This window comes from Panthera onca, chromosome B4 (assembly GCF_046562875.1).
Source record: "Panthera onca isolate mPanOnc1 chromosome B4, mPanOnc1 haplotype 2, whole genome shotgun sequence".
In the NCBI taxonomy this organism is placed as follows: Eukaryota; Metazoa; Chordata; class Mammalia; order Carnivora; family Felidae; genus Panthera; species Panthera onca.
Genome location: NC_138345.1, coordinates 79,815,807 through 79,827,409, shown reverse-complemented (window position 1 = coordinate 79,827,409; position 11,603 = coordinate 79,815,807). Strand labels below are relative to the sequence as shown.

The window sequence follows — 11,603 nt, the reverse complement described above, 5'->3', positions numbered from 1 at the left end:
TAAAAAGTTCACGTTCATGGATGGAATCCACATGACTTCTTGTGGCCAATCCAACTTGTGAGTCGATCGTAAACTTTTATTACTCAGCTGTAAATTTTCTGCAAACAACCGGGAATGCGATGCATTTGTGTAGCGTGTGCAAATGGGCGCCGCGGTCGCCATGTTTACCCAATTCTCTCGGAGAGGGAGCATCCCCCGACCCCCACCCCACCCCCACCCACCGCCCACTCCCCACGGGCCAGGCAGCTCCAGGCTAGCGCCAAAAGGGCAAAGGAGGGACGCGACAGGAGGAAAGGAAGGATTCTGGCGCTGAGTCGGCCGCCTCCCTTTGCCACACCGAATTTTAAATCTTTTTCTTAATAAATGGGGTATTAAGGTCGGATCTGGGGGAACCGAAGCTTTGCAAAGGTTTGTGCCATTGGTGGAGCAGTGACTGCTGAAGGGGTGAAGGGACTGAGCAGGGATGCGCTTCCTACTCCGACCGTTTTTTTTTTTTCTAGGAAGAGAACTACATCCTTCCCAGTGGGGAGCCCAGGCAGCCCCCCACTCCACCCTAAACGGGAACAGGAGACACACGCCGCTGGAAACCTCCTAGCCAAGCCTGACCTGGCCGTGTTCTGACGAGCGGAGAGGGTTTAGACCCATACTGGGCAGCCCTGCGGAGGCAGCAGGAGGGGTGAGAGTTGGGGGCGGCCTCCAGAACCCCCAAAGAGCCGTCATCCTCAGGCTCCTTTCTCAGAGAAAATGACATTTTTCCTTCTCCAAGACTATCCCTGGTGTCAAGTCTCCTCAATTCCTAGGTTCAGAGGGCAGCTTATTCCCAATCTTTTTAGAATTGAAAATAAAATGAAGGTCCAAGATCTTGGTTCCCGCTTTTTTTTTTTTCCTTGAGTGTAAGGCAGTTTGAAGCCTTTTCTGCCTTGTCAAGTGACCCACACCCACCTGCCTTTTTTCGGAAAAATTCTGGTGCCCCAGCAGCTGGGATACACCTTGGAGGCCCGGAAAAAAAAGAAACTTATCCTTCTCCAAATTCCACCTTCTGTGCTAGTTTCCAAGCACCCAAGGTGTCCCCCCACTTTCTCCAGACCCCTAATTTTGGCGATGAGTCCAATGTGGGGGAACCCAGAATAAATTCCCCCATAGAGATCATTTGCCAACCATTCGCAACCCAGCGGAGCCAACAGCCCAAGACTCTGCACCAGCTGGAGATTTGAAAGCCCAAAGCTCTCCCCTTGATCCCGCTTGGAGCTGGCACAGGGACTTCCAGGGCTGGGTGCCCCACCCCAACCAATAGGGGGTCCCTCATCCCCTCCCCAAACTTCCTCCCTCAGTGAGGGAAGCAGTTCCCTCAGCCGGATGCAGAGACCTAGTTTCTTTTACAAACCCACCCATAAATTTTATAACAGGTAGTTAAAAATTACGACAAGGAAGCTCTGGCCCAGCTTTTCACAATGGGCCACTGGAAGAATGGGACGGCACTGCGGCCTGCTCACGGGAAATTTTACTTCTAGTCTGTGGCACAACCTGTCCCGAGTTCACTCTAATTGGGGCCACATAACTTTCTGCAGCCGTCAGGCAGCCAGTGGGGCGTCTCATTTGAGGAAGATGAGCCTGGGGAAGGCCAGTCAACTCTTTCACCCTAGGGTCCCCCCCCCCAAAGCCCTTTAGAGCACTCACTACCTCCCTCACCCCCCCACCCAGGTCCCCTGCAGGCCCACACCTCCCTTGGCCTCTGCAATGAAATGGGAGGGGAGATAGAATGCCGAGAATTTAAAAAAAAAAAAATCCAGAGAAACGAATTTACCCCCCAACTTAATAGCTGCATTATCCCGTCTCTACGGTTGAGATTAGAATAATAAATTCAAGGCGAAATGAGCGAGATGCTTCAACTCAGCATTTTGAAAGATACTATTTTTCACAAATCACAAATAGCTTTCGGAAGCCACTTTGATTGGCTAATAAAAAAGTAAAGAATGGGAGAAAGTCCTATCTGCTGCAGCCGAATGGTCCCCATTCCGGTAATGGGACGGCGGGAGCATTTGGGAGGACGCGTTTCTAAAGAGAGCGCATCCCGCTCGCAATTAAGTTCCCCCATAAAACGGGTTTTACCTCCTTTTCTCTCCAAACGAGAAAAAAAGAGGCGGTGGGCAGAAGGGGTGGGGGAGCGGGTGCTGCAAGAACGGGCGGCTGGAGCTCTCTTGGTCTGGCCCACCCGAGGCTTTGCGTCTCAAGCGATGCCGGGCGCCAGACGCACCCCGCCCTCCGACGCCCGGCTTGGGGCCACGGGCATTGCTGAGAAGGCCAGGGATGAATGGGGGCATTGGGTGTGGGGAAAATTCGGCGAGGTCCTCCGGAGCCACTTAGTGTAGGGTTCAAGCAACTTGGCTACGGGGCCGGCGATGTTTATTAGAAGAAATCATAATGACACATTAAAAAATGAAACAGCCCGCGGCCGGCCCTCGGAGTCTGGAAGGGGCGCCCGTGGGAAGGCCTGAGGTCGGAGCGAAATGCTGTTTATTGGGGCCTGCCCGGTGGGTAGCCTGGGCCTCCCGCAGCAAGCGGGGTTACCTGGATGGCGCAGCGGCTCGCAGCAGGGACCCCAAGTTTCCAAAGATTTCCCCCAGAGCTGTGCAAAGCTGTTCCCGGCTGCTTGCAGCCTGTGCTTGCAGTCGGCAGCCTCTCTCCCGCCGCAGGCATCCCCTATCAAGGATGCCTGACCCAATCCTGTATTCACGACCACTTTGCGTGGGTGCCAGGGACCCAGATGCGGGTGAAATTACACAAAAATAAGAGTCAGCTGGGCCTAAGGGAAAATAACTGACCGGGAGAGAGAGACAGAGACAGAGACAGAGAGATATCGGCTGTCAAAAATATTTCAGTCTTTGGGGGGATCTGGTTTTAAGGACCAGAAGATCCCATCGCCTTCCCTTTCCCCCTTCTCCTGACTGAGCCAGAAGACTTGTTATCTCTGGAATTTGGTACTATTTGACCAGAATCTTATTGGCATAAACAGATTTCTCTGTCTAGGATGCTCCAGGGAGGAGTGAGAGACCCCTTTACCCCCTGAGTCCCTTAGCCTTCAACCCCTTATTTTGGGGAATGAGGGGTCCCATGAAGACCCCCCTTCCCCTGCTGTGGCTGGGATGGAGGACTGTCCACTCAGCAGGTCCATCCTACCCACCCCCCAGGCCAGTGGCCCACACTATGAGGGCAGGGCTGGCTGCCCAATTGCCAAGGTGAAGCCAGGGGCCAGCGTGAAACAGCCAGAACAGAGGCTTGGGTAGATGCTAGCGGCCTGGGGGACAGTGATGAGTCTGCTGGCAGAATCTGAATATCAGAATATGGACCCAGGCTGCTTGGTGTACCAACTCCCTCACCTTCCCCTTCTTTCCTCCCACCCCCCCCCCCCAGGCTTCAGCTTCCTCCTCCTCACCCTTAGCCACCTTCCTCCAGCCAAGTCCTCCAGGCGGCCTTCAGCCTCATATTCTTCCCACCCTGCTCCCTGTCCTAGTGCTGGGTGCTGGGTGCCCAGGGTTGGTCACGAGGGGCATGTGGAGATCAGAAAGGACCCCAGTGCCTCATCCTTAGCCCCTGGAAGAAAAGAGCCTAGCTGTGGGAGGGGCCCAGGGGGGGCATATTCTTTGTCTGGGCCCAGCCCAAGGCTGAGGAAGAGGAAGGTGACTCAGTGGGGGAGATGCTTTCTTCCCACTGGGATCCAGAACCCCACTTTGTTTGGAGCCAAGTTTCTCCCAAAAGCACACTTGCAGCAAACTGCTTTTCTTCCTCCTCCTCTACACCTCCCCCACCTTTCACCTGCCCTCCCTGCCCAGCTTGCCCTCTCCACTCCTAGGCGCCTCTCCACGTGAGCTCCCCCAGCCCAGTCAGACCAGTGGCGGACACCTTTTCCACAGTCTTGGGAGAGGAGGATAAGGAGGGAAGGAGGAGTAGAGAATGGGGGGGGGGGGGGGCGGGGGAGGAGGGGGCGTTGGGAAAAAAGCAAGTCATTCCAGCTTCAAATATGTTTTTCTCCTTTTTTTTTTTTTTTTATTATGACTCACGTATACAATACAAAGTACTTGGACCAGGAACAGGGCTGCTGCCGGGACACAAAATCTACATTCATAGCTGGACATAAAGACAAATGACCAAAAATTATTATTATAGATATATTTTAACATTTTTTTTCTTTCGAGCACATTGCATAAACAGAGAATTCAAGACAGAGTTAACTATACATTCAGTGCAATTTAGCTCTACTCTACTGGGGTTAGAAGCACAATAAAAGCGCACGGGACCGGTGGGCTAGGCAGTCTCAGTTGTTGGGGTTTTCTTAGTGAAATTAAGCAGCAACAAACGACAACAAAACCGCATTACGAATACTCTCAAAGCAGGATTTCTCTCTATAGGTAGTGATAAAATACGTTGGAGGTTTCTTTCTTTTTTTTTAATTTTAAAATTTTTCTCTTTTTTTCTTGCATATTAGGATTTTCAAAAATGTCTTTTTTCTTTCTTCAAGATTATTGCAGGTTCCCTTTAGGTAGTATGTTAAAGATTTATTATCAGTATTATTATTATTATTATTATTATTATTAATCATTCTTATTATTTTCATGATTATGGTGATTTCTGAGCGCTAAGACTAGTACAGCTCAGAGGAAGCTGGGCCCAACAACAGAAATCAGACAGCAAAGGGGAGGAAGGCATGGGCCCGAGTGACCATGGGATGGCTAGGTAGGATTTTAACGGCGACTGCAGGCTCCTATCTACCCCGAGGGGAGGGGGGAGGGGAGAGACCCGCATCTCCTTCAGGTTTCCATCAGGTTTCTAGAGAAAGTCAAGGGGGGGGGGGTCTTTCTAAGTGGGGGAGCCCCAGGGAGGAGGAAGGGACATTCCTTGCTATCATTTTTAAACGTTTCTTTAAACATTGCCCTTCCCTTCCTTCCTTCCCTTTTCTTTCCTTTCTTTTGGAAGAAATTAAAAGTAAATCTAATACACTAACCCTAGCATAAAAACAAAGCCACAAGTCTTCTTCTGCATTTTGAGAGGGCTCCCCTCTAAAATAAATACCAGAGAAGCAGGGAGGTGGGAGAGTGGCAGGAAGGGGTGAGAGAGGGGCAAAGAGGCCAGGTCTCAGACCTCAAAATCCAGGCAGGACTCCGAAGGGTGGGGGTAGGGACAAGTGTGTGTGTTGGGGCAACGACTGAGACAGAGTCCGAACTTTTCGCTGTGTCTCCGTCTCCCCCCCCCTCCAGCCCCCAAACAAATAAAGATCGGGGGAAGTCCAAAGGTAATAAAACCAGAGCTGCAAGTATCTGACAGGTAGTTAGAGTTGTGAGTGTCATTCTATTCTCTATAAAAGCAAATGACAGTCGTAAACTTCTCAATTTATCCGCTACCATAAAACGAAACTTCAAGGGAGTTGCTAAGGGGGGGGGGGGTCTCTCTTTTTTGCTTAGTCCTTGTTTTCTTCCTTTTCCTCCTCTTCTTTCTCCTCTTCCTCGTTTCCTTCTTCCTCCACCTTCTCTTCATCTCGGGCTCCGGGCAGTTTATCCTTGTTGTTTTCCTTTTTCCACTTCATCCTTCGGTTCTGGAACCAGATCTTCACTTGTCTCTCAGTCAGTCCCAGGGCGTGAGAGACTTCAATCCGGCGCTTTCGTGTCAAATAAGGATTAAAGAGAAACTCCTTTTCTAGTTCCAAGGTCTGATACCGGCTGTAAGTTTGCCTTCCGCTGCGCCGCCCCGGAGCTGGACAGAATAGAACCCCAGTCTGGTTATGTTTGGGTGGGGGCTCGGCTTTCCCCTGCCACTCTTCCTCCCCTGAAGTCCCCCCTCTGATCTCCCCAGTTCCCTCCCTCCTGAATACCAGGCGAGAGATCAGGGAGCAGGCAAGGGCAGGAAAGTTTGGGGGCTTGTTTTGTTTGGTTTCACCTTGGGAGGTGGGGTGGGGGTGGGGGCAGGGACTGGGGTCTGTCAGGAAACTGGGGGATGGCAGGGGCCAAGGGAGCACTGCAGAGTGCCCCCCAGGCCTGCAGGCTCAGGAAACTGGCCCTTGCAGCTTTGTTTACAAGTGCAGAGTGGCATTTGGTGAGCAGAGCTGGGGACAGTCTTGTTTCCAAAAGAAAGGAAAAAGGTCTGGGGGTGAGGAAGAGGGACTCTGCTCACTGCCCCCTCCTTGAATCTCTCTGCCTAATGCCTTGCCAGGAAGAAAAATAATTGATCTCCTGGAATGTATCACTGCTTGGCCTGATTGCTAACTGGAGACCAGCAAATAAATCACGGGCCATCCCCGCTGGAACTTGTCGCTTTCTCGCTTCCCCTTTTACTTCGAAATTGGGCCATGAGGGGCCACCCTTGGAGGGGCTCATGGCCTGAGCCACTCTGAAGGTCTCAGGGAAAGCCCACAAACCTTTGATTGGGGGCAGCTGGGCTTGGGTCCTCTGGAGCCCAGAGCCCTCTAATCTGCATGGCCCCTCTCCTTCCGTGCACTCTTTTTCTCTCCTCTCTGGCTCCCTCTCTTCTCTCCAACTGAGGGAAGTAAAGCAAAGTTGGGGTGGTGGCCCTAAGGCTAGTTCTCTGTGAGGAGGCAGTGGGTACCCCCAGAGAGCCAGGGCACCTGTCCTTGGGGTCTTGTCACCCTCTGATCCCGCTAGGGGAAGGAAACAGGAGTCTCCCTTTGCCCCCAAGAAAGCCTGGCCACTGTTCTGGACTGAGGCTCTCTGCCTTATGGAAAGACTGGTTTGCTCCAAAGGCTGATAACCTCAGGGTCCTCGGGGCCCCTGCCCAGCCACCTCCCCAACTTTGACTGTAGAGATGGCAAGGGAGGGAGACAGAGGGGGAGACGAGCAGACAGACAGACAGTGGTGGAGAAAACGATTTTTAACCCTTTGCACCCGGACACCACCTTCGCCCCCCGTCCCCCCAATACCCCAGGCGAGCCCCGCGCCCCACCCCCAGCCGAACCTCCCAACCTTGAGAAACCCACTCAGGCCCCCGGGGGTGGGGCCGGAGAGACCCCAAAGCCAGGAGGGAAGGCGAGGGCAGACAAAAAGGAGGCGAGGGAGGGGGGAAAGACCCCGGAGCGCGGGAGACCAAGGGGGAAAGAGAAAAGGCTTCTCACCGTGGGGTCTCATCCATGGAAACATGAGGCTGGGAGACGAGTTTTGATTTAAGTGGCCTTGTCCTTCGCTACTGTTAGTGTTGGCGGAGGATTTACAGTCGGGATATTGCACCACGCTCGCCTCTTGCTGAGCCCCATAAAGGGACTGTCTGGGGAGCGCCTCGTAGCCATAGAATTTGGAGGCGTCTCCGTGGCAGCTCAGCGAGCACGGGTTCTGCTGGTAGCCCGAGTTGGAGATGCCCGAGGTGCCGTGGTGGAAGAAGTCTTGGACGTGGTGCGAGGCGTGCTGGAAGCCGGGCGCCGAGCCGCCGGGCCCGTACACCAGCGCATGGCTCCTGCCCACGCTCTGAGGGAACCGGCAGTCGTAATAGGCCGGTTCCAGGGACTCGCCGCCTTTGTATTTGGAGAACAGGGGGTTGACGAAGTAGGAGCTCATGCTGGGCACATGAAAACCCGCCGCCCCCTCCCCTCTGGCTCGCGACTCCCCCCCGCCCGGTACCCCCGAAAGTCCCCTCCCCCCGGGAGCGAACCCCGGGCCGGCCGGCTCCCCGGGGCTGGGCTGGGCAGGTGGGGGGCGCCTGGGTGCCGGGCCCGGCCGGCTCGGCGCGCGCGGCTCCCGGGGCTGGGCGCGGGCGGCGGCGGCGGGCGGCGGGCGGCGGGCGGGCGGGCGGCGGCGGCGGCGGCGGCGGCGGCGGCGGCGGCTCTCTTCACTGTCGGTAGGTAGAGCTCGCGCTCTCGCACTTAGCTCTTTCCTTTAACAGCCCAGGCGAATTCCTCAGACTCCCGGCGGTGGCGGCGCTTACACGCGATTCGCGTTCATCAATCCACGACATGAAGACAGGCGAGAGAGAGAGAGAGAGAGAGAGAGAGAGAGAGAGAGAGAGAAGGAGGGATGGTGGCGGGGGGTTGAGGGGTTCAGGGCTGGGGGGACCTGGAGGAAGGGGAGGGGAGGAAGGGGGAGGGAGGGGGGTGTGGTGTCTGTGTGTGTGTGTTGGGGGGGGTGGTGAGCCAGCCCCAGCTAATGGCTGGGGCCAGCTTCTCCAAGGTGCGCGTTCGGATTTGAAGGTGCCTCTCCCCCCTTCCCGTTTCCTTCCTCTCAGAGATACCTGAGCCAGCAGGTCAACTCAGGTTACCTCAACAGGTATGAGACTCTCCCCCCACCCCACCCCAGGGGGTCGGATGCCTCGAAGAGAGAGCAGGTCCCCTAACCCAAACGATGGGCTCCCCAGGGGGTCCTTAAGCCTGGCACTCAGAAGGAGCTAGCGCATGAGTACCTCGTATCCCCCAATACTTCAGGCATCCGAACCCTGCATGTCTCCTGCCCCTCCTCAGGGTGGGAGGCCGCCCTGTCTTCCACCATCCCTAAGATTCCCTGGCCTGTCCGCTATGGGTAGAGGAGAGGGGCCGGAGGTGGGGCGCTCTCCATATACCCAGTCAGGGCGGCACTGCCCCTTCAGACACCAGCTCCTGCCTGAGGCTTGGCTGGGGGCTCTGAGAGCAAAGCAGTTTATGGGGACAGAGGAGAGGGCTGCTGGAGGGTCCCTGGCCCTCTGGCGGGGCCGATCCAGGATGTTTCTTCTCAGGAGACTATTTGTATCTGGGTTGGAAGGGACTGGAGCAGGCCTCTTACTTGTCTCCACATACTCTAACCCTATAAGAAATGCCAGCTCAGCCCGGAGGGGCCCCCTGGCTTCACTGCACCCCCTACTTCCCCAAGCCAGCTGCCCAGGCCGGGATGTGGATGGGAACTGTCAACAGACACTCTTTAAATATTTACCCACAGTTTCTCTAGGGGGTTCCTCCCCCATCTCCAAGACTAGGGAAATTCAAGGTAATTCTAACAGATAAAAGAACCCTAGTCCATCAGGACCCTTTTCTGGCCATAAGCGTGTACAGTTATGTGGGGCTTAACACAGACAGAGAAAAGGGAGAAAAGGGAGAAGAGGGAGAGCTGTGGATATGTGTGCTGTGTGCATACGAATGAGGAAGAGGAACAAGAACGATTTTTCCGGTCTTCCCCTTCCAAGGCTGTGCGGGGATGTCACACACAGGGCAATACTGGGGCACACTCAGGATACACACATCCTGTATGTGCCACCTTCCACCCTGAGACACATCGAGTGCATGCTCCCTAAACTATCATGCATGCCTAGAAGCGCCCCTGTCACCTCGCAGACCCTGTGCACTCAGGCACACAGGAAAATAAGACCTGACAGACACACAGGCATCTTTAGCTTTTTGCATCATGAAAAAATTTGCTACCTATTTTCTTTCCACATCCTGGGGTTTCCAGGTTGGATGAGGAAGGAGGCTGTTAGGAATCCAGGTCTCTGCCTTCCCCATCTGGAGCCCAGCTCTGGGGATGGATAAGGAATGGCAGTGCAGGAAAGGACGGTGTAGAATGACCCCTCCCCCAGTCCTTCTATTATCTAAATAATTGCTGGGAAGATGGCCACTCTCAGCCCAATTCCCAAAGGAGATTCTCTGGTGCCCCAGCAAAGGACACTTCCAGGATCCCTTGAATTTGGAGGAACCCACCTCCACCTGAATTAGGGACTGCCCAAACTCTGCAACATCTGGGAACTCTGGCCCTGGAGCAGCAGGAGGGGAGGGTCAGAGGAGGGCTGTGCCAGGGCAGGCCTCCCTAGGGTCCAGGACAGTGTGGGGCATGACAGGGGTCTCCTTCACTACCAGAGCCAGCTCTAGCCTTGGTCCCAGCCCTGCGGTCTCTGAGCCTACTCTGCTCAGAGTACCAAGCTGAAGGAGATGGGCTCTGGGTTCCCAGCATCTGGGTCATTGGGGACTGTCATAAATATTTTCCCTTCTCCGCCTGGAAAGAGGAGGCTCCGCAGGCCAGATCCGCTCTGGGGCCTGCGCCTTATCTTTTAGAGGGTGGGGGGATATCTCGACATTTTATGGTCCAGCGAAAACCCTGCCACAGAGCTATTCTTCCAGGCCTTTGTGTCTTGGAATGCAACTGTCCCGAGTGTGCCGCCACCACCGTCTGCTCTGAGAGCCCACCAGTCCTGAACCCCCTGGCTGGACTCGATTTCCCCTTTTGGGGGGGGGGGGGGTCCCTCGCCTTTTCTTTTTTCATTTGATTGTCTTTTTTTTTTCTTTTTTCTTTTTTTTTTTTTCTTTTACACGTATCTGCTTGATTTCGCTCCCGGAGCTCGGATATAAAGGAACCGCAAGCAGCCATCCTCGCTGGGGCGTCTCTGCCCCTCGCCCCGAGGCCTGCTCCGCCCTCCTAGGTACCACGGATTTATGTTCGTTTGTCCGGGTCATTCTGCCTTTTTGTGTTAATTACGCGCTGCCTGCTTGGTGCTTATCTCCTTCGCAAAGCGATTATTTTCGACGCCCGCCCTCCTGAGCCTCTCGAGCCGGCTGCCAGAGCTAGGGCCCATCTCCCGCCGCCACTCGCGATTTATTTACACCTCGCAGGTGAGAGGATTGATTTGCTCAGAGCCAGTGGGGCCGGGCTGGGCCGGGGCGCGGGGCCTTCTCCCGGTTGCTCCTCGGGGCCGGGCCTCAAATGTCAGTGCGGCCAGGCCGGCCAGGGGCACTGCCGCCGCCTCTAACATTGAGCAACAGCGCCACCTCGCGTCCACTTTCTCCAATGCAGTCGGTCCAGGAAAAAGCCAACAGAGCAGGCAGGTCCCAGCCTTGGCCCAAAGGTGGGAAGTGAGAGGAAGGAGTTTCCAAATGGATGCGAGAAAGAGAGAGAGAGACAGAGAGAGGGAGAGAGAGATATGGGGGGGGGGGTTCCCCAGAAGGGAGTTTCCTCGGGACCTCTGTCCTTTTGTTTTCCAAGTTCTCCAAATAAACCTTGTCAAAGGTTTCACACAATTTTCTCTTTTTGTCACCCTCCCTTCCCGCATTAAGAGACACTGTGCAAAGGAACTGCCGCGATCTCCCCCCTATTCAGGCGCATTTCTGGGCTCAGAACACCTCCGCTCACGCAGATGCACGCTCTGAGGCTCCCGCGACCTCCTGCCCGCGGCGCACACCCTAAACTCCTCGCTCCTCTTCTTACCCTGCCGCTGGTTCCGCACTGCCTATTCCGCCGCCGCCTGCAGGACTTTGGGGTGGGACTGTGACTTCTCCCGACTGTTTGCCCCCTGGTTTGTAGCCCATCCCTCTCTCTGTCTCTCACGCGCGCTCTTTCTCCACCTCTCCCTCCCAGCCAGTGAGGTCCCGTTCTCCGTGGGCCATAGACAAAACATTCCTATAATCCGATTTCAAAGGAAAGAGTGTCCACCTTATTTAAACCATAAAACAATTAAGCCCAGACGTCTAGCCAGCTCCGCGCTGCTGTTTTGTTCGGCCCCATTCAGAATCCAGCGCAGGGAGACAAACAGCGCCATAAAAGTGGCATTTCGGGGCTGCGGAAATGTACCTATCCGCTGCCTTCCCAAGTGGAACAACCTTTAGGGTTTTGTGATTCTGACAAAGGAGCAGAGGAGAGGTGGGAGGGGAAGATTAG

At 54.9% G+C, this 11,603-nt stretch overlaps 1 protein-coding gene across 1 annotated transcript; it reads right to left on the bottom strand.

The window, feature by feature from the left end:
• Positions 1-4,592: 4,592 nt before the first annotated feature.
• Positions 4,593-7,681, bottom strand: HOXC8 (homeobox C8). Its single transcript, XM_060657419.3, has 2 exons — positions 7,118-7,681; positions 4,593-5,745 (listed from the first exon to the last, which is right to left on the bottom strand). Exons 1-2 carry the CDS (start codon positions 7,551-7,553, stop codon positions 5,453-5,455), a joined length of 729 nt encoding a protein of 242 aa, XP_060513402.1. The 5' UTR covers positions 7,554-7,681; the 3' UTR covers positions 4,593-5,452.
• Between the last annotated feature and the right edge of the window lie 3,922 nt (positions 7,682-11,603).